Raw genomic sequence first — 23711 nt, 5'->3', positions numbered from 1 at the left:
GACGTGTGCGGTTAGGAGAGGTTTGATTGTACTTCAGTTCAAAGTCTAACCAATATCAAGAGTACAAACATGGCATCTAGCTTGCTGATGTGCAAAGGCATCATTGCAAGAAACTACAATAAAAAAAACATCAAATGTCGTGTAGTCAATCTAGCATGGGATATACATCAACAGCTAGCGGTCAAGACGGAATGGCGAGGGAGTTGTGGACTCCGGCTAGGTACACAATACAGGGCGTGAATGCTCCAGGCACATACGACGTCAACTAATGTTTCTATGCGATAGTCTACAAAAGTGTTGCATCAGCCAAGCTAGCAGTCAAAAGTAATAAAAAAAAGTTGACCGCTGATATGGCTAGATGGGTTTCCTCGGCAAACTAACTTCAATATCCTATCATTATTTTGAGTAACAGTTGTACAACATGATGCAGAGCTAGGTCAGTTCCAGTCAACAATGTCATGTAGCTTAAAACATGTACTTCAAAATAAGAAGTACCTACTCTTTCAGCTCCATTCTCAACGTCCAGCATTAGAAAGCATAATATAATCGCACTGTGCAATCCACAGAGATCTCATAAACGTTCTGGTGCACCCTAAGGTCATATCAAGATTCTTCGTGTGACGCGTTGAGAAAGCACAACACCGCCTGTTCGCATTGTGCCATTCAAATACGCCGCCCCGACCGCCCGACATAGTGCCGACAGCATTTCAGGACGGAGTTTATCAACAATGTAGTTTGTGCATAGTCAGAAATGAAATCGTCAGCAATGGAGCACTAGACATCAGCAGACATTCTTGCAGAGACTACTTGTACTTGGAGTGCAAGTGCTAATGCTCCTCGGCTTGACTATCGTCGGTGAAGTCATTTAGAGATGACATGGAGCCAGCGCTGGACTGCGAAGCACCGAGTTGCCGATGGCCATCTTTCATGGCACCCGTTATGGTCGTGGTAGCTGCTAGACCAGTCCTTCTTGCAACCCCCACACCGGTGCTGGTAGCCTGCGCGGCGGGCTTGCGGGTAGAGAGCTGTGCGAGGCGACGGTGAACGGAACGCAAGTCTCGCTCATGCTCTCCCTGTGTGAATGGTGGACACCGGACCAGGAGAGAATGACGGAGAGAGAGAGAGGGAGAGAGAGAGAGAGAGAGAGAGAGAGAGAGAGAGAGAGAGAGAGAGAGAGAGAGACACACACACACACAACGTTTTTGGGTGACCATTATGATGAAAATCCGGTGATTAGTTCTGTCAAAACTGAATACACAGGAGGATAGTGTATGCGCCATTCCACAGGGAGACAGAACTCAGTGACAGTAATGAACACATTTTAATGCCTTGACTGACCGTGAATGGACAGCAGGAAGACAAAAGGAAAGGCTAAGCAAGCGGGAGAGCATCAGATGGCAGCCGATACACAATTCATAAAGAGACCAAACCGGCATGTATCACATTTGGGTTTTTGCCAGATGGCGAATTATACACTGAGCAAATTTTGAGCAACTCATAACCTTCAAATGCAAGGCATGTACGCTTCTCGTAGGCTGAAAATTGAAATACACAAGAAGCATTGATCTTTCGAACGACCAACATCTGCGATGCGTGTTTTTCTTCTTCTTTTTGTCTTGCACTATGGCCGTGCACAGCCAACTCTGCACTGGTTACGGCTAATGTGAGGTGTGAGAGAGAACAAATGCAAAAGCACGCTTACGTTGGTAGCCGCGGGCTCCTTTGCATCGCTGTCACTAGCTGCCAGATTGGCCAGCGGTGGTCCAGGTGTCGGTGGGATCGTCGGCAGGCTTGCCTTGCCCGGCTGTCCAACGCCATGCAGGATAAAGTTGAATTCACCGTGGCGACGGAGAAGCTACCACGACGCACATGATAAATGTGAACATGCGCATGAGGGCATGTCATTGTTTCTTTGCTTTTAACATAGAGACTATTTAAAAAAATTCACGGTTCGCGTGAGACTCGGCTAGAAGCCGGGCTTTCCGCATCCGTAGGAACGCCACCACCCTTCAAGGATCAAGGCTATTATAGAGACTATTATAGACGTGATAAATGACACTTAAACACTGTGAAGATAACAACGAGTTCTTCTTAGCAAGGAAAGCCTTTGATAATGAAGTTGGTTGTTCCCACGAGGAACACACGCTTCCTGCCGAATTTGATACTTGACGGACTCACGACTGCCATCCGGAGCACACGAGGAGCACGTCGCACCTGCCACTCCCTGCTCAATACACAGTGTTTCGGGGAATTCAGTGTGTGTTCCTCGTTGAAACAACCATCTTCACGACCAATACCACCGAAGTCGCAACTTCTATTCTTAAAGCCTTTGATAAGTTCTAGTATTTTCGAAAATTGCAGCACATAGCCATACCAAACCCTTGTCTACACAAAATCGCTTTAATTATTCCAAATTTTCGCCCAGGAAACCATTATCAGGGAGCTTCTACGATTCTCTTATCAAGAACAGAGATATGAAAAACCAAGCACATGATTGTCTGACTGTAACGCTGAAGAGAACAAGCGAGTCTGGGTAACGGCATTAAGTACTCAGCCAAGTACGTTCAAACGCATGCCGTCAATGCTAGGTCATGCCAATATAGTTACATATACCACAGGCGGCTATCAATATTGTTTGCACCCTCAGTTTAGCCCGCGGGCTGTGGAGGTGGAGGTGGGGGGGGGGGGGGGGGGGTCTTGTGATCCATACCTCCTTGAGTTTGTACTTGAGACTGTCAATTTCGCCTTGCATCCGACTCCTAGAAACAGAGAAATCACAGAGCATCATCTAAAGTACAGTCATAGAAATGCACCGCAGTGCTCTTTGCAGCATTGTCTGAGATAATACTTTGACTGCATGTGTTTTGTGTGTTTGCTCTTCTCATAGCGAGGCTTCAACTTCCTACAGTATACAAATTCTTGCAGTACACAAATCTAATGGTACGGCAGTCAAACGTTATCCTCTCATTGGCACAAACGAGAATAGTTTCTGTTTGCTAACATGCTCAGGGACAGGGCGGGAGAGATGGCCCTGATGGATGCCAAGTATTGCACGCAAAGACCTATAGACACCAGGAAACACAAACTGTACAGACAGGTGATACTGTCATGATATTGGCCACCGCTGCAAGCAGCCGCTTGAAATGTCACGCTCCCAATTCATTGTGTTGTTGCACTGACTGCAGGACATGATCATAGGCCGACTTACCGCACATGTTCCTTCTCCTGCTCCACATGCAGCTGTCTGGCCTGCAGCAGTTCAATTTGCTCCTGAAGTTCTTGTTCCCGGCACTGGCCCTGATGCCGTATCTGTCAATCGCCGGGTGCACAGAGCAGGAGAAACAAAGGGAGACTCGTATAGCTGTAAAATAAGAATGCTGGTAATTCAGTTGAGAGCGCTATTTTAATGCATACATGCACACTCCAATACTCCTAGGGTTGACTAGAAATCTATCTGAATTTGGTCGGGTTTTGGTCAGCACTTCAGAAAGTTGCCCAAGTTTGGCCTAAAGTCAAGACCACTCGCAAAGTAATATAATTACTACTCAACTCCAGTACTGCCCAGCAGCTGCACACGGACACATGGCGTATATGTAGTGCTCACGCACGCGACATCATTTCGACAGGGAAACGAATGGTAGGCAAGCATGGACTGGGAAGAGCGAACACGAGTACACTTAGTGCATGGAGTGGGGAGAGGTAACTGACCGCATGGTTATGGCATACCATTTTTAGGGGGTCAAACCTGCACTGTATTTTACAAAAAAAAGGGCTCAAATCTCCCCTGTTGATCATAGACTATACGCACCAAACATTTGTTTTTCTGGAATCAAATACACTCGGACGTCTCTTATCCGGGCACCTTGGGACCGGGCACTGCCCGTATCTCAGATTTGCCCGTATCTCAGGATAACTCATCTACCATGTATGATATCATTTTTTGAAGAAGTGTATTTGGCACGTATTGCACATGTTGAGGATACAAAAGGAACCCATTGATAAAAATGTGGGGATTACATAGGTTGGCAGTGAAACATAAGCACTTCCACATACGGAAAAAAAGTTCAAAAAACCCAAATTCGACGCATTTGTGCTATAGGAACTCAAGCTGAAGGTGCCCGGTATAGAGACGTGCCCGTATCTGAGGCGTCCGGATAAGAGGCGTTTGAGTGTACAACTCAAGTGAAATTTGCCTCCAAGCGGGTTGTGGCTCAAGTCAGAATATGGTCGCATTCATCTGTTGACCACATCACTTCGACCGCTTTCAAGTACATGTACCCAGTTGGGATTTCCCTAGCTTGCGCCTAGATTGCATGCTATCGATCTACAACCCCCCCCCCTTCCTTTCGCCACGATTCCGGTCATACACCGTGTACCTAATATGTTCTCACCTTCTTGGCCTTGGCTACTGCTCGCTGCAGCTTGTTCTGCACGTCGGTGTTCGTCGCCTGAAGCTCTTGCAGTCGCGCCTGCACTCGTATGTCCTGCTGCTGGTTAGTTAACCTGCATGGCCAGAACCGTAGAGCATAACAAGTCGTGAAGATGACGTCATGCTACGGGTACATGCATGCTGTGGTGCTAAGTCAGTTACAGGAATGAAGTCATCAAATTTGCTGCACCTCCATACATAGTCAGTACACCATCATTGATAACGGTGAGGCCTGTGATGTTATCTGCATAAAAAGCCGTCGATCCTACGCGTAGAAAAGGTGTAGCAAACTGCCTGAAGGGTGGTCAATGCGCAATGCGCAGACTGCGACTTTATACATCATTGGCTGATGATTGCTTCGATGATTTCTTTGCCATGAAACTTTAAGTTACACCAGTTTTTCCGTGACTTGGATCATAGTCTCTTACATAATTATCTTATCATGTAAACTAGTTCAAACTGCTACTAGCACTGACCTGAGCTCTTCCAACTGCTGTTCACCCTCCCTCTCCTTGGCATGTAGCTCATGTCTGGCACTATCTGCAGCAGTAAATTCAGAATCCAGTATAGCACGTCATGCGTGGTCAAAATCTGAGAGAAATCAGCCTAATTCTGGGGCTTTAAAAAATCATTGAGAAAGGAAAATTTGAGAGATAATTCGAACATGGGAATCTGTAGTCTTTCTCCAAGGACACAGGGATACAAGGTTTGTTAGAAATTCCCAATTGCACATGCTCCGTATTCGGACTTTGAGCCTGCAACATTATATCGGGCACTCCAACATATGCCATGGATGTAAAAAAAAAGAAAAGAAAAGTGGGTGGACTGGAACGGGATTAAGACATGTTGTGGCATGGAAACTGAGGGTTTCAGAGCATGCACAGTGTTCTCTACATCGGTGTGTGCCAAAGAAGCTGCAGCGCGGCGGCGTCCCACAAGCAAATGCCTTCCAAAGGTGCTTTACACTGAAATTACATTGGGTACTCCCCAACAGCCTACAGTAGAGCCGTGCGCCCAAGAGCATTGTTTCCAAAGTGTGGCCTGGGACCGGCGGTCTCATTTTTCAGCACTCTGGCTGCGTTCTTATAGCACGTTCTTAGAAACAGCTCGTACTAAATCAGATGTATTCTGAAAGCTACCAGAAAACCAACACCACCATTCTTAATTGAATCATTTGGACTTCCAGGATATGTGGTGAGTGGTGCTCTGTAGACTCTTTCGGCCCAAGAGCGTTTGGCTCAGCATCCAGAGTCAAGGCCGTGACTATACAATATTGTTCTTATCCAGAAGGGTGTATGCAGACATTTTGGTTTAGGGACTCGCTCACCAAGTTCTTGCTGGAGAACAACGATAGCGGACTGCAACTGTGTGTTACCACTCTGCAGCTCCTGCTCATTGGCCTGTACACTGACCATGCGGATGTAGCAGGAAAGCAGTGAAGAAGAACAACGACATTACATGCAGTGTACAGTGATTGTCACAGCATTGTCCCTCTCCGTACTGTCCCAGGCCAAACACAACATTATAGAAAATCACGTTGAATAATAGGGAGGGTTGGGGAGCTACACGTTTGTGTAATATGTTGGTGCCTAGAGCAAATGTGTGGTAACACAACGAGGGCATATTGCCATGTAGCAGGGAGATACTGCATAGAGGTAGATATGTATCCTCCCAGGATTTCGAAATTGGGCGTGTGGAAATAGTCGGTCCTGTAGCCGACCTGGGGCCGTACCCCCCTCCCCCCCCCCCCCCCCCCCACACAGGAGCTGGCTCCAGGCCTGCATTTAGCACAGCAACGAGCCAAGCTAGTCACTACTGCACCTACCTGTGGTGTTGAAGCTGCAGGTCACGGTACTTCCTCTCGACTTCTCGTGAGGAAGTTCGGTCCTGGAGCGAGGACACGACGAAAGAAGCGATTTGAAGAAATGAAGGTAAACGAAGTAGCATGCGAAGGTTGGATTTGGCTTCGTACTATGGTAGCCAAAGCAGTGTGCGAAGTTAGGATGGGCTTATTGTGGGTTTTGAATGTCAGTTGAGGGTTAGTCAGGTGTCAGGTCAAGACAGCAGGTATGGTATGAGCTTCCAAGTGCAAGGCTTCCTTCTGCAAGTGTTCCCGGAGTTTACTATCCAGGGGCATCGCACACGGTACGGTCACTACGGTATTGACCGTACCACTATTTGCCCCAAGTACCCCGTGAATCAATGAAATGCACGGATTTGGGCTCTAAATTTCCAAACTGTTCGGCTCGGCCATCCCTCCCCCACGAGTAAATTGTACTTCAGATGGCTGACCGTACCACACAAAACTACCTTCCAACGCCCCTGCTATCACAGTTAAGCGAAGACATGTGCGATTTGCGTGTGCACTGCGTCTGTGCGTTTGTGCATGTACGTGTGTCTGTGTGTGCATGTGTGCGTGCTTAAACAAATACAGGAGTGCATCCTTGGGTCACCGTTCTTACCTTTTCCAGCTGTGCTTGGCGCTCTCGCAACTGAGAGACATGTTGCCTCAGCTTTTCCGTGTCCTCAACGAGTCGTTTCTACATTCAAAAAGTAGCAACGGTATGATAGCACACCAGAGGTGAAATAATTACGTGACCACGTGCCAGTGACCGGATCATTGCTCAGCGTGGATGACGAGCACAATTTGGCAGAGCAAAGAATGCTTTCTTAGAAGTAGAATGCTTGAGTGCCTGTTCACAAATTTAATACGAAAACCGTCACTGCATGTCAAGATTCGGTACTAGATCAAGAATACTGTAAAACATGTCATTTTAGGTGCATCAAAATTTCGGTGCCAGGGACCTGCCAGGTTTCAGGTGTAATGTAGAATTAGGTGGCCAGCATTCCCTTCACATACAGTGTATACTCTGGTGCCTTTTAGGTGTAATTTAAATTTAGGTGCTGGTTTTCACTACGGAACATGATCACCGAAATTAAAGTTGCACCGAAAATTACATATTTTACAGTATTGTAATCCAACACGAAACCTGAAAGCCATACACACACACACACACACACACACACACACACACACACACACACATATGTAGGTGTGCTTGTACCAGTGAGTATACCCGTGACGTTACGACTACCGACCTTTTCTTTGTCGGACGCCAGCTGGTGTTGCCGTAGAGAGTCAGTGGTGGCGGCGCACTGCTCCTCCGCTTCTCGTCGAAGCCTGGAGTTGTGCGGGGTTGTGTGGGGTTGTGAAGCAGCAGAATGAGCATGGCATTCAAAACTATCAACAACTGCGAATATAGCTATAATCAAGAATGGACCCGGACTTGTAGTTCCTTGGTCCTTTTTCTTTTGTATAAATAGCTATATCACGCCCACTGTACATTCTCTCAATGCTCTCACAGGCACACACCGGAGCAGGAAATCATGTATATCATAAGTTAAATAGCCATGGTAACGGTGCACAGTGGGGTAGCTTTCACCATAGGGCACTTGATGATTTAGAAGCGGTTTGGACGATTCTTGCAACTTCACATCATATTTTACCAAAGACCACGCGAATTTGAGTTGTGGCCGAGGGTTTGCCCTAAACAAAAAAACTGAGTTCTGGCACTTGAGAACCGTGCGAAATGGCTATAGTAATGAACACTGATAATCTCTTTGTTGAAGTCTGCTGCTGGCCACACACGGGTCGTGCTCTACTTTATAAGGTTGATCAGACACTCATTATTATGCATACCGTATTTTCCGGTTGTAAGTCGACCTTTTACGACTAAAAATAGAAGGAGAAAGGGTGGGGGTCGACTTACAACTGGGATTCGACTTATAACCAGGAACTATCAGTATCTTACAAAAATGACCTGCACTGCATGCACGAGTGCAACTGCACCATGACATGGGTACACATTTTTGCCTTTTTCAAGGATTGGGACATTATACCCTCCAATAAGGAATGTTTACATGATTTGTTGATGTGTTAGTAGCAGGGAGTGGTTAGTAGTGCTTCGTTGGGCGAAAACTTTAAAACGCAGAATTGAGACCTCCGGATACGGGGGTCGACCTATAACCGGTAAAATACGGTACTTCAAGTAGCACTTATACCAAAGGGGGCCAGGGAGGGTAGGGAGGAGGGGGGGGGGGGGGATGGCGAGGCGGCTAAGGGGGCTAAAGCCTGCCGAGGAGCTATATGCTCACCTTTGCTCTTCGGACAATGCCATCTCCTGCTCTATCTTCTCTTGCTCGAGAGCAGCGATCCGTTTCCACTCCTCGTCACGTACCGCCTGCAGGCGTAGACCAAACTCTTTCTCCTGCAGTGGGGTCAGAAGAGATCATCATCACATTGGTTAGTGAACCAAAGTTCAATGGGCCACAGGTCAAAGGTTCACAGGTCATTGGGTCAAAAGGTCAAAGGTCAATGGTTGGCAAGCCAACGGGTAAAATGTTGGTGAGTTGTTAAGTTCAAAAGTTCATTGGCTAGTGTCGTCAAGGGGGTGGTTCGTAACATGGTACATCCAGTTTGACAGGTGAGATCTCCAGCACAGACTATGCGACTGGTGCAATGTAGGCAAAAGCTAAGGTGGTCTCTTTTACGGGTCTTTTACGTATGCCGTCCCCGTCCCGACTGCACGCCCGCAGCTCTTGATACTATTAAAGGGGAAGTTAAGGCAAAAATCAAATTTTCACCAGTTGTAGTCTTCGGGGTGCTGAGTCGAATGGTCTTGGTCGGAGGAAGCGGAGACGCTCCCTTCCTACTTTAATCCCAATCGAACTCGCGCACTTCCACCAAAACTGGGTGACTGCGCCCTACTAGATGGAGATTTGTATGCAAAATGTCACTAAAAGCGCCATTTCGTTCTTATAAAGGCACGGATGACCGCGATTGGCCCATATGTTGTAGTCTTTTGGACGCTGAGTCGACTGGTTTTGGTCCGAAAAGGCTGCGATGCAGCGTTCGGCCCTTATTCCCAATCGAACATGCATGAACAAGCGGTCACGTGCTCCTGCGTACACCAGTCACCTGGTCATCGTGCCTGCTGGGTACAACTTACTAGCCTGTTTGACCTTTTTTGGGTGCAGTCCTGTCACTCGAGGTGAACTCGAGTTGAACCTTGGTGTGAAAGTTGTCGTCTGCTGGCGCTGTGACCAGATGACTTGGGCACGCAGGAGTACGTGACCGCTTGTTCAACCATGTTCGATTGGGAATAAAGGAGGAACGCTGCATCACAGCTTTCTCGGACCAAAACCAGTCGTCTCAGCGTCCAAAAGACTACAACATATGGGCCAATCGCGGTCATCCGTGCTTTTATAAGAACGAAATGGCGCTTTTAGTGACATTTTGCATACAAATCCCCATCTTGTAGAGCGCAGTCATCCAGTTTCGGTGGAAGTGCGCGAGTTCGATTGGGATTCAAGTAGGAAGGGAGCGTCTCAGCTTCCTCGGACCACGACCATTCGACTCAGCACCCCGAAGACTACAACTGGTGAAATTTTGATTTTTGCCTTCACTTCCCCTTTAATTAAAGTACATTAGAACTTCTCTTATCCAGGCACGTCCATCTACGGGGAACCTTTCTGACCCTTCTAGAGTCACAAAATATCGACTTGTCAACGAACCGTGCAACGGCCCCAAAAACTATTGATTTGCAAAAAAATGTTAACTTGCATGGACGTATGCACTATTTTATGGGCAATTCCAAGTTAGGGGAGTGACCGGTCCCGACCTGCCCGTATATGAGAAGGTCAACTGTAAAGGGCTTGATAAAGAAAGTGCACCGTCCAGACAAAATCCCGTAGAAACACCGTCGGGACGTGGTAAGGATGGTGCATGCACATGCACCGCAGAAGATTCTCCTTTAAAGTAGTGAAGTAATACTAATAGTAGTAGATAGATCATGGGCAATGCGTCAGTCTGGGCAGCTAACTTGCCTTCGACCCAAGATGCTGAGTAACTTGTTCCGCAGCAACCTTCTGCTCATCCGCTTGGCACTTCCAGGTGCGCAGTTCAGCAGCAAGCACCGTGCATTTGTCCTCTAATTCAGAGATGGATTGCTGATGTCTGAAATTACAGAAATGCAAAACGTTTCGAGTAATTATGTATTAAAACGGCTGTGTTGCAGTCTACAAACAGTTCAGTGTGCAAAAAACAATACCAAAATGCGTAAACATGAGTGGAGAAAACGGGTAATCGGGTTGTTTTCTTGAAACGGTGCACCCTAGTTCTCCTGCTCTCCACTCTGCAATGAACCGGTACATGCACTTCCCATGCATATTAAACATTCTCACAGCATGCGGTGAAATAGCACACAGCTACGAGATGTACCGCTAAACGCCCAAATGCTCAGTGTTCTTCATAGTGCCATGCCTACCTTCGCTGGATGTCGGCAGTCTCGTTCTTGTGCTGTCGCTTGATGCCGTGAAGTTTGCTGGAGAACAGGAAGACAGACACCACTGATATGTAGTATGAGTACTCAGGCATGGCCGGGTACCGGCACGTCTGGTTAAGATTCTGACGGTGAGAAAATCACTGGCGGTTTTGCATTGCTTCTGGGTTTGGCCTCATGCTACACCAATTAACCCCTACAGCAATTAACATGACGGTCCTTAGATTGAATGCTGTGATTTGAATGTCACAGTATTTTTGGTGTACCCTATAGTGCTGTATTTTTGTTCGTCTCTTTTATACCCAAAGTCTCAACGTGTACAGAAGTAATGAGGGCCGCAGGAAAATGCTTCTCTACACCTACAATTTCTGTCTCCCTAACTAAAGGCTTAAACCGGAAATACTCCCTTACCTCGTCTGCTCCAACTGCTGCGCTTCGAGCTCGCGATTCTGACAGCGTACCTGTTCCTGAAAAGCAAACAAGAACACGGGGTTTGCACACGAGAAGAAAACATTGCGGGCAACAAAGGCAGTTCAGTAGTACGGTGCTGACACGATTATATTGGTTACCTGCCACTTACTCAATCAGTAATACATAATTATATCCTTTAGTTTTCATTCGGCTATCAGGTTCGGCCTCATTTCCTCTGTGCTGCACTGATGAGTCCACAAAGGACGAAACAGTTCTGTCTGCAGATTGAGTATTTCGCTCCTGCTCTTGTAGCAGTTGAGCACTCTTGTGTGGGGTAGTGCCTTTGCTGTTTTCGTTATGCAGAGCTCACTGACTTGTCAGTTTGAGCACTCTGGCAAGGTACGTTTGGGCCTGGTTTAAATCTGGCTTTGGAAATATTATTTTTCATTGCTATCAGGTTCGGCCTCATTTCCTATGTGCTGCGCTGATGAGTCCACAAAGTACGAAACAGTTCTGTCCGTAGATTGAGTATCCTTTAGTGAGTTAGAGTATCCTTTAGTTACAAATGTTTGTGATATGAGTGCGGACTGTAATTGTATTAATCATTGCTATATTGAACACTTATTTCGATGCTATCTCCTAGTTGGTTGCAGCAGTATTAGCACCGACTTGGAAATATCCCACATATTGCCTCACAGTTGTATGTGGGTCAGAAGCACAATGATGTCGCTCGCATAACGTGTTTAATAAGGGTGTAGTTTCCTCAGAGCAATACATGACGTCCAAGTAACTGGCAATCAATGCACCATAAGTGCCATGGATTTCATTAAAAAAGTGCCTCACTTGCTCTGCCCTCAGGTTCTGTATGACCGTCTGCAGGTTGTGTATCTTCTTGTTTGCGCCGTCCATAGAATCCTGTTCCGGACACATGACACAGGGGAGGGGAGAAATGCTATGCAGGACCAGCGAAAGCAGTTTTTGATTTGTCCGGCCATGCCACAGCCGTTCATACGTCGTATACGATATGGCGGGAACACACGACCCTATGTTTAACGCAGAGTCACGGTGCACGCAGGATATGGAGCATAGGCCTGGGTCCATTCACAACTGTCAAAGTTAATCTAGATACAGTCAACATCTTGAATACAGTCAACTTCCGGCCATTAACGACTGTGGATATAACGACAATTTGCGAATAACGACAGAATGTCCATGCCCAGAGCAAAGTCCCATCTAACTATAATACATATAATGAGACTTCAGGTATAACGACACTTCGCGAATGAGGACACTTTCCTGATGCCCCGTCGAGTGTTGTTATACGCAAAGTTGACTGTACTAGCGGCACTATCTTCAAGATCCGGATGGATACGTCACAATCTCCAGACCTACAATGTACTTACCATTTGGCCTTGCATATTACCAACTTCAGGAATAACGACAACTCTCAAATAACATCACTTTTTGCATGCCTAGTCGAGCGTCGTTACTCGCAGCGTTAACTGTAATGCATGCCGGCATCAGTGCAGCTTACAGTGGTAAAACACGCCTTTCTGACACAATTACCGGAATTACCTGGTTCCATGGCAGCATACCTTGATTTTAAAAGCAAATCGGCCTACACTACCAGTGGTGTAGGCTGGTCCATCTTTTAGATGGTGGACAGGACCGGCGGAAGGAGTTTTGACTGGTCTGGCCATACCCAAAGCCTGTCATACTTTGGGTATGACATCATGGAGGCTATACATTACCTAACCAGCAGTAAACACACGTTGGTGGTGAAAACGTTGGTCCGGCCATGGCCTGACCAACTGGATCGGTTCTGCCGCCGGGGTCTGGTGGACCTCTGCCTGAGAGCAGGCATTGAACTGCAATCCCCCAGGCCTAGGCATGGCAGACCCAGCACACGCACATGCTGAACAAACGGGTCTGCAGATTTCAGGGAGTGCGTGACGTGCCCCCCGTGTCCATAAAGGGCAACGCGCCTGACCACTGTAAACACATATTGTGCAAGAAACGCATCGGACTGTTGCGTAATCTTCACAAGGCGTGACCAGGCACTGCATACACTGTGCTAGAGCCGGCTAGCTTAACGTGTCAATTACCAACACCGAGTGACAACCTCGTGAAGGAAGGCAGCACGCATCACAAGGATAGGTAAAGGCTGCTGCCAGGCAGGCACTCGGGCGGAATACCATCTGACACTCAATCCTAACTACAGGTGTTATAGGGGTTCAGAGGCGACTACATCATCAGCTGAGATGCATCGGCAAAGTCGCAGCACAACGCACGCGTGCGATGCACTCGAGATCCAAAAGCTGGCGTCTCACTGTCATGCACATAGCGCCCATGAGGAAACCCCTTCAACAGGCGAATAGCCGCTTTGGGGAATCCCGGCCTTTAAAAATAAAAAATTAAAAATGTACTTCAAGTACATAGTGCCCATGAGCGGCTCCACTGTATGCTAGTACTGTACTTAGTGCTCATAAGCAATTCCGAAATTCTGCTGACTCATCATTATGGCGCCTGAAGGTCGCATACTAGTAACCTCTATCGAGTGTGCCTGCCAATGCAGGGCCGGAGGAAGGAGTTGGGGAGTGGTCCGGCCAACCTTTGAGGGGGGTCCGGGGGACGTCCCCCGGAGAAATATTTAAAATTTAAGTGAAATAGAGCGAATTTGGGCATCTCTAAGGCTCCAGGAAATGCAGAAAATTATAGTAAAAGAACACAAACACAACTTTTTATCCATATCAGCCATACAGTGCCGGTCACGGAGTCCTGAGCTACTTCGAAGCACATCACACGTCGGCAGTACAGTCGAGTCATGTACCTCCTAGTGGATTTTTTTACACCGGTTTTGCACGAATCACATGGACCATCCAGCTGGGAAAGTGGTCCGGCCATGGCCGGACCAGCCTGACCGGTTCCGCCGGCCCTGCAATGACAACTAATGTTAGAATGCCTCAATCAGTATAGTTGTGCCAGGAGTGAATGGCTCGCCTACCTCTGCTGCCTTGAGTTCAGCCTTGACATGTGACACCACAATCTCATGATTCTCCAAGGTCTGGTGCAGCAAACATACAGAAACATCATCAAGGGGGAGGGGGGGGGGGGGGAGAGAACACATGTGATGTATGAGATTGACGCAAAAAAAGGTCTAAGCAATACGATTTAATTGGTAAGAAAGTGGAGTTCCCAGTTGTAGGAGTATCATACTAGTATGCCATAGTGCCATGCAGAATTGACGATATAGAAAATCATGGTACCTTGAAACCCCAGCACAATGTACTATGGGAAGTTTCCGTGGCACTACATAAGTTTCATATAGAGAGGCAGACCAGAGCTTATGATGTCATTACAATGTAGTAATTACGTCATCATTTGATCTGCTTCATGTGTCACGAAACGGATCAAACGATAATGTAATTGTGACAACTCTAGAGCATCAACCCTGTCGCCCCCAACCACCAGGACTAGTATCACCCTGTGTAATAGGTGTATTTTTAATAGGAACGTACATACTCACTATTCGTATTTCCCGCTCGTTCCCCTCAGCAATGATAGAAGAGCGCATGCTCCACTGGTTCTCTAGTCTTGAGTTGTGTTGTCGTTGTCCTGTTCTCCTTCTCACTCTTGCCTACTCTCTTGTCGAAATACTTATTCCATATTCAATACTATAAACCCCCTGTGTTCTGAAACTGAGAGTGAGGGGAGTTCGTTTAGCCGGGAGGCGCGTAACAGTAACACCTGTATGCATGTTGTATGAACACAGCAGGAAACATTCTAAGTCGTAGCTGCAGCATGATGAGCAGTGATTACCTCGGATAGTCTGCTCTCTGCCAGCTCCTCAGTGGCACGCCGCTCTTCCATCTCGTTCTCCATGCTGATCAGCTTTGCTTTCAGCTAAGGCAGCACACAAGCAGGCAGTGAATAGCACATCAACACATAGCACACATTGTAGAGCTGGTCATGCAGGCCAAGTGAACATGATGGGATTGTAGAGCTGGTCATGCAGGCCAAGTGAACATGATGGGATTGTAGAGCTGGTCATGCAGGTCAAGTGAACATGATGGGATTGTAGAGCTGGTCATGCAGGCCAAGTGAACATGATGGGATTGTAGAGCTGGTCATGCAGGCCAAGTGAACATGATGGGATTGTAGAGCTGGTCATGCAGGCCAAGTGAACATGATGGGATTGTAGAGCTGGTCATGCAGGCCAAGTGAACATGATGGGATTGTAGAGCTGGTCATGCAGGCCAAGTGAACATGATGGGATTGTAGAGCTGGTCATGCAGGCCAAGTGAACATGATGGGATTGTAGAGCTGGTCATGCAGGCCAAGTGAACATGATGGGATTGTAGAGCTGGTCATGCAGGCCAAGTGAACATGATGGGATTGTAGAGCTGGTCATGCAGGCCAAGTGAACATGATGGGATTGTAGAGCTGGTCATGCAGGCCAAGTGAACATGATGGTCCAGTTCGGATAGTGCTGGAATAGCACAGTAAACCCAGACAGAGTGCACGTCACACCTTATAGAACTGGCCACGCAGGCCAATTGAACATGCCAGTCCGGCCAGTACAGCACAGACAGACCGTACCAATGTGCACTTTCCACTTTCTCTAGCATAACATACCTACATAATCAAACAGGAAATGTGCAGGCAGATTTCTACACTGACCGAAACAGATCAGTCTAGGTAGTCACACCACCGGTATGTACCTGTGCATTCTCGCGCTGGGTGATGTGAAAGCGTTGGCTGAACTCCGTATTCTCCATCTCCAGACGCTCAGCCGCGGTGCCCTTGTCTTGTTCAATGTGTTCAATCTGATGAAACATGCATATACACACATGCACAGACAGAAGACAGACACACATACATACACACAGAAATGCATACACATACATGCATACCAGTATACACACACAGACACATACATGATACACACAGACATACAGACACACAATAGCAGCAGCGACAGCAGCAGCAGGGACCACAACCTAGGAATGCCGAGTAGCGGTTAGGCGATGATGTCATGATTAGAGGTGCTTTGTATGCAGTGACATCACAAGCTACAATCAGACACCGTGCATACAGCGTCACAAAGTAACACTGTCGTTCTCACCTGGATCCTATGCTTCTCCATCAGGTCAACCAGTGTGCGCTGGTTCTCTTTCTGTAGATCAACAAAGTGTCAAAGAACACAAAGAATCACCCAGTCTTTTCTTTGCTTTGTTTGATGGTGGAGATTAAGATCCAATATTGGTCTGGTATAGGAGCTGCATCTGCGCCTTGATCCTTGAAGGGTGGTGGCGTTCCTACGGATGCGGAATACTCGGTCTTTAGCCGAGTCTGACGTACGCTATGATTTTTTTGGTCTGCTAAACATGCCCAAGGATTCAGCTCTTGCGGCAAGGCTTCAGGAAAGGCCTAAGGGAATGCACATGTCTACCTTTTTTCAGGAGGAATGGACTGGTGGTGGTGATGGTGGTGGTGATGGCGGTGTGTGTGTGTGTCACGGTGTGTGTGTGTGTGTGTGTGTGTGTGTGTGTGTGTGTGTGTGTGTGTGTGTGTGTGTGTGTGTGTGTGTGTGTGTGTGTGTGTGTGTGTGTGTGTGTGCGTATTTGTGCTGTTGGATGGTGCAGTCCCAGCACGAGTTGCTATGTCAAACATAACTTGTTCGCTATCATCAGGGACGAATCTGGGAGGGGTTCCAGAGGTTCATCAGAACCAACTTAATTTTGTAAAAGTACTACTGGCAACCATATGCGTGTCCACGTATATGTATCAGCTATTCATGTTTGACTATACTGGGCCCTGTAGAGATCGCTTGATCCGCCACTGACTGTCATCGGCAGGTGTACACAAGTAAGTAAGTGTGTATGTGTGTGCAGGGGGGGGGGGGGGTACTAACCTGTTCATGGTCCAGCTCTGTCTTGATGAACTGTGCATCATATTGGGCACGGACAAGTTCCCTGAAAACATCAACAGTTAGGGGTGAAACGAAGGTGTCAAAGGTTCGAAGAACCTTCGTTTTCATTTGAAACAAACCTTCGTTTTCAATTCAAAAGAAGGTTAACACACGATTTATGCACACACATGCACTGATCTTCCTTGTATACAGGAGGTACTGTACTGTAGTTTGTACAGTGCACTAGTTTTGTGTCCACTTGGCTCCCGTAGGTGCCATTGCGAGTGCGTAATAGGCCACGGACTGCGATTGAGCGTGGCCATTCACGGCCACTGTGTGCAGAAGAAGTCTTGCGCAGTTGGAGCTTCAAACTGCGCAGTGCAAAAGCTATGGGCGTGCCAATTGTGGTGACTGCAGAGCAAATATAATGCAAAGTCATGTACTTTGTAGGGCACATGCACAGAGTGTGCTTCAAGAGGAACTGTGAACTGGTAAAAGAATCCTTCAACACCTTCGTTCGTTTTGATGAAGAAGGTTCGTTTGGCACATTGAGACCTTCGTTTCACCCCTATCAACAGTACATGTGACAGCTCAGTGACGGGTTGCGCATTGCATAAGATTGCACGACTTCACAATATGCTCGTGGATAAAAACTAGATGACAGACAAACAGACAGACACACTTGTGCACTCAGCTAAACTCACACCTTGTTGGCTGATCTGATCAATTCGGACTTTGCCCAGTACATGCACAGTCAGCATTTGAAGAAAAAAATGAAAAGATCACCCTTTGCTGTAATCCCTGGTGAAGGAATAACGACGATAATGATACGTACGTTTTTGCCTCGCTGACCTCGTCTTGGAGTACGGCTAGCTTCTGCAGTAGACAGCGCAGCATCACACACAACACACACTCCTGGAAACTGGCTGCATAGCATGCACTATGAAACCGGTCTTTGATGACCATAAACACTGTTCACAGGATGGAGGCGCGCATGGAGCACGGGGGGGGGGGGGGGGGGGGTACGTGCACCCCCCCCCCCCCACTAAATTTTCGACCTAGGTTCAGCATGCACATAACGACTACTTGTACGAACGACATGCACCGGCCATCCTACACATGTGCGGCTGTGCGTCACCTAAAAAGCGGATCAGCTACGCCTCTGGGATGTGCCAATGCAGGGATGCTGGCCACCATAGCTCAGCTTACCTGGCGATATTGCGCTCTGAGCTCTTCGGCAACCTCCTCGCGAATCATGTCCTCCTGCTGTGGGGTCATCACCTGCAGAAAACCGGCAGAGATTGGTTTCGTTGGCATTAGGCAATTCTAGCACTTCGCCGGAGTTGGGGAAATAACAAATTGATCAGCGTTCATATCACGTAATCATGAGTGATCACATGCATGCCCCGTGTGCATAGGGCTTGCAAGCAGTAAGCCATACCCCTAGAAAATAGCATGTAGTCGATTTACGGCTTCATGAATTGCATCTTGAATTTGGGTTTGTAGTTTTAGCATGGGTGGGCACATATCTTTAATCAAATGGCTTGTCGAATGCATGTGTGTGTGTGGGGGGGGGGGGACCAAAAAATTCGGCTGGACCTAAGTTAACCACCCTTGCACCGTACCCACCTACATTTGGTGGGAAAATGGAGATATAAAACTTCAATAAATTTGTGACATTTTCAAGAAAACTCTAATAGCCTTAGAGAACTCCAAAATGCAGTCCCCAAGCAGGTTGGGTTGGGCCCGTACCCTGGGTCACATGACTGCAAGTGAAATCCTCCCCCCCCCCCCCAGTCCATGTTCTAGTCCTCTCTGGCGGCCTGGGGCAGGTCAGTGGCCGGCCACCATATCACGGCGGAGTGATTCCGTCAACACACCTGTTGCAATAGAAGGATGTACGGGTGAGATCCGAACAACCAATACCCCCTTTCCGGAACAGTGGCCTGCCACTAAGACCACCTCCATACGGGGAATGACACACTCAAGTCGCTCTTTTCTTTCTACCATCATTATCACTATTTTGGCGTGCCTAGCAATGTCTTACCCGCACACGTAGCTGATCCACCATGTCATTGGCTTGGTCCCTCTCTCGTGTCAGCCTCACAATGGCATCACGTGCCTGTTGGTCGGCCTCCACGTGCTTGCGGCGCTCATCCGTAGCACTCTCCTCCAGCTGCCGATAGTTCTAGCAGCACACAATGCAAGCAGAGATTGCGGCAACCGGCGATGTCTGCTTTAACAAAGTACTTCACTGCAGCATCAAGGAAGTGCCAAGCTTTGGACTAATCAAACAGTTGCCGGGTCAGCTTAGGCCAGTGTGACTATGTGTGGACAGTGAGAGTGCAGGTGAAAGGTGTTGGTAGAAAGGGAATCTGATCTGCAAGACCGCTATTCTGCCTGCACCGAGGCCTCGATTAACTGTGGGTCACAGCACCTTTCTGATTCCAAGCAGAACTTGAATCTGGTACCCTCTGCTAAACTAAGCCTAGAAAGGCAAAGTCATGACCTCAGTCAGTCTATGTCCCACTGTGTCTGCCTACTGTATTGTACGGAGTATAAGCCGCATCATGCAGATTTCTTGTCACGAAATACAGACGTCTACCCAGTCTATACAGTTGAACTCGGATGGTGAGCCAATTTAATCATGGTGAAAAAAGGAGAAGGACAGAATGTTACGAGTTATGACTAACTGTTGGTGGATAGTTAGTCATAACTCGTAATATTTTGTCCAGTTCTCCTTTTTTAACCTGTCTATCACCGCTGCAAGTTTATTTGACCTATGATCGTAGCAGAAGCCGCACTGACCTATTTTTTGGGGGGGGGGGGTGAATTACGAACGTTTAGACTGTGGCTTATACTCCGGAACTAGGGCTGAAACGATTATACCGAATAATCGAGTACTCGTTTGATAACTCTAACGCTTGAGCAATCGTTTAGATTACCGATTACGATTATTTTGCGTTTTTTAAATTTGTGTCCAGAAAGTACTGTAAACCCTCGTTTTGTGAAGTTTGAATCAGTTTCCGCTGGGAGTATGCAGTTGCCAGGGGTATGGTTCATGTTCTGAGGTTAAATTGACTTCAAAACTGCCATGTTTCGGAGCTACCCTTTCAATAATGCAGATTTGTTGGTATTATGAAGGCATAGTTTGTGGAAACAGAGTAATGTTTGCACAGAATTTTGACTCTATTTGCTAACGATTATAATCGATTACTCGATCGTTAAGCTAAAGAGTAATCGATACGTGAAAATCCACGATCGTTTCAGCCCTATCCGGAACATACGGTATGTCTTCCTTCGGCCTCGGCTTTGTCGTGCAAGTGAGTACAGATCTGATACCCTGGGACAAAGGGAGTCCATGCACTAGGTATGGGCAGCTGAACACACATCCAGTGACGCTATCAGCCAGAGCAACAACCCGGGTTTCTTTTACATTTATTACGCAGTGTCAGTATTGTCAGTGGCTACCGGTAATCCGATTTGTTTCTGGTTTTGCGTTCAGTCAGACCTCGCTTATCCGGTCCTCTTATATCCGGATCCCTCGCCATCCGGAAGAAAATAGCTGGTTACAGATTTACAGCATACATGGTGCATCCGACATAACCGGCGTTCGGTTATCTGGTTCCCTCGCCTATCCGGGTGTTTTCGTGGAAAACGGATGGGTGCGGTTAAGCGAGGTCTAAATGTATTCCCGTATAGAGATTGTGGCTCCATACAACTAGTAATGGCACTGGAGTCCATTCTCCTTTTGTCCTCTCTCATCAATCACGAACCTCAACCGAAGTCATCTAGCATCTACAATGGAACCTTCTCCGCTAAGGAAGGTGCAGGCATGGTATTGTATGGGCGGCCTGTTCCAATATAGCCCTCACATCACTGTCATACAGCGCATGACACTGCCTGTAATATGCCGGTGCTGCATCGACTAATCTAGGACATGATGATACATTCAGAGACAGAGTCATTTATTCATACGTGTGGTCGTATCCTCCACCGACGACACAGACACTCAGTCACACACACACACACACACACACACACACACACACACACACACACACACACACACACACACACACACACACAACACACACACACACACAACACACACACACACACACACTGTGATACACACACACGCACACACACACACACACACACACGCACACACACACACACACACACACACACGCACACACACACACACACACACACACACATAATTATTTGTACTTGCTCACTGCCAAAACTGGTCACGTGGGTCTCTCCGGGAGAGGGGAGAAAGATTCAAAAGGAATCTTGGAAAGATGGCTCAATTGGCTATTGAGCCGCCAAACGGACGACACCCCCTGAAATCCCCAAACTACGGGTGGACTTCGAAAATGATCCCACTTATGGGCTCACCACACCGCAGTGACATTTATTCCCGTAGCTATGCAGAAGACGTTACTTCAGTAACGTCTGGCGCTAGCCAGGGTCCACACAGCTTTAATTTGGTGTTTGTTTGTTTGTGTCACGCCTGGCGCTATCCCGCATCTGTCCCGTACCGTACCGTACCATCAAACATAACTAGCTGGCCACTTCTTTTTTTGCCTAGGTCATCAAGGTGGTAGATGATGTCGTATTACCCTCGACCGTATCTGTCCCGTACCGTACCGTACCATCAAAGACGGCTGGCCACGATATTCAAATAGCCCGGGCTTTCAAATGCAAGATCATAACGTGAAGCAACTTGGAAGAATTAGTATGTATGCGAAGTGTATCCGGGGATGCATGCAGGGCGATAGTGCGGGTTCGAATCCCAGGTTATGACTTGAAAAAAATAGGAGAAATATAAAACAATCGACGGGGAGACAATAGTCGTAAAATGGCAATAAATAAGATAAATTGTGCACTCATAACAACAGCAAAATGAAGAAAGTCAAGTTCCATAACGTTTTCTTGTGACTGTCATCAGTGATTTTTATGTGACGGCGTTCCACTGATGACAGTCACAAGAAAACGTTATGGAACTTAACTTTCTTCATTTTTGCTGTTGTTATGAGTGCACAGTTTATCTTATTTATTGCCATTTAGAAATAAAAAAATTATAACATCCCTATGCTTTTTTTGCGTAGGTCGTCAAGGCAAAAAAAGCATAGCGTAGGGCCCTGAGCTTCCAAGCTCTCTCGTAAGTGGGCGAGGACAAGGTCCAGAAAAAGGATTGACGGCATCAGGGTATCCGTCCTGGGATCCAACTGCAGTTACCCCTGCCCCCAGTGAAGGTAACACTTGCTACTAGTGTGGGTGGCTAAATCAGAGTGGATCTGATATAAGTGTCACTAGTCAGAAGCAGTCCATGGTTAACAGGTACAGTCAAACTTCGTTAGGACGAACTTCAAGGGACTGAACAAATTTGTTTGTCTTATCGGGAGTTCTTCTTATCCAGATCTGACAAAAAAATCGATATGCACATCATATGGACTGTATTTATGTGAAGATGCATACTGTTGTACATGGGAAGCATTTTATTCTTAGCATAAGCCAGAAACAGGTAAGTACAATGGCAATATGCAATGAATCATGACTGTGCTGAAAGTTCGTACAACGCACTGATTATTTGTTCAAAACATGCTTGAAAGCAATTTGCACTGCACTGTACGTGCATACGATATGGCTTCGACAATTGAAAAAAAAGAAGAAAAAAAGGCAGCCAGCGCACCCTCGTGGACCGAAAGTTCGTACTACATGTACATGACCACACTGATTTTGTTCAAATCACACTTGAAAATCGTTCGTCTTTGCGAAAGTTCGCTGTACAGAAGTTCGTCGTAAACGAATAATTTTGACTTGAATTGATGCCTGGCCAACCATAGGATTGGCCCGAGTTCGTACTAATGGAAAGTTCGCCTTATCAGTGTTCGTCCTAACGAGGTTTGACTGTATGTATACTTCAAATAGAAAGTATATGAACCCTGAAACCAACAAAGGTGCGCGCGCGCGCGCACACACACACATACACACACACACACACACACACACACATGTAGGCACACTCACACACACACACACGTACACACAAGCACCCCCCCCCCCCACACACACACACCTGTACACGTACACACAAGCACACCCACGCCCATGCACACACACACGCACACACACACACGCACACACACACGCACACACACACACACACACACACACACACACACACACACACACACGCACACACACACACAAGCACACCCCACATGTACGGATACAAACACAAACACACACGGACATGTACACACGCACGCACTCGAAGACAAGTCGCGCGCCGTACCTCCAGGAGTTGTCTCTGTTGACTTCGGAGTATGTCCAAGTCATTGCGCTGCCGATCCCCACGTATTTGCTGCTGAGTCAGTGTTGATTGCAGTCGCGTGTTTTCCTGAAGTTGCGCTAGGACGGCAGGTGAGGGGCTGAATGTGGTCGCCATTTCGCCCACAGCTCGGTTAGTTCCCACCGAACGTGTGCCCTCCGAAGATACCGCACCGCTAAGTCGGTGCCCAATCCCACGAGTCGAAGCGACGAGAAAGAACAAACAGCAGCGACCGAGCCCCGGATTATTTGAATGACTGCGATTTGGTGGGAG

At 47.3% G+C, this 23711-nt stretch overlaps 1 protein-coding gene across 1 annotated transcript; it reads right to left on the bottom strand.

Moving 5' to 3' along the window:
- Positions 1-6: 6 nt before the first annotated feature.
- Positions 7-23711, bottom strand: LOC135818362 (golgin subfamily A member 6-like protein 22). Its single transcript, XM_065331716.1, has 24 exons — positions 23403-23711; positions 19140-19280; positions 18302-18373; positions 17928-17968; positions 17096-17156; positions 16307-16357; positions 15903-16007; positions 15001-15084; positions 14186-14245; positions 12025-12096; positions 11182-11237; positions 10756-10812; positions 10316-10445; positions 8585-8697; positions 7529-7610; positions 6892-6969; positions 6255-6316; positions 5757-5836; positions 4906-4969; positions 4392-4503; positions 3209-3309; positions 2711-2759; positions 1703-1855; positions 7-1073 (listed from the first exon to the last, which is right to left on the bottom strand). Exons 1-24 carry the CDS (start codon positions 23553-23555, stop codon positions 828-830), a joined length of 2223 nt encoding a protein of 740 aa, XP_065187788.1. The 5' UTR covers positions 23556-23711; the 3' UTR covers positions 7-827.

The sequence above is a fragment of the Sycon ciliatum genome, chromosome 5, assembly GCF_964019385.1.
Source record: "Sycon ciliatum chromosome 5, ocSycCili1.1, whole genome shotgun sequence".
NCBI lineage: Eukaryota > Metazoa > Porifera > Calcarea > Leucosolenida > Sycettidae > Sycon > Sycon ciliatum.
This window is presented reverse-complemented; position numbering and strand designations above follow the sequence as displayed.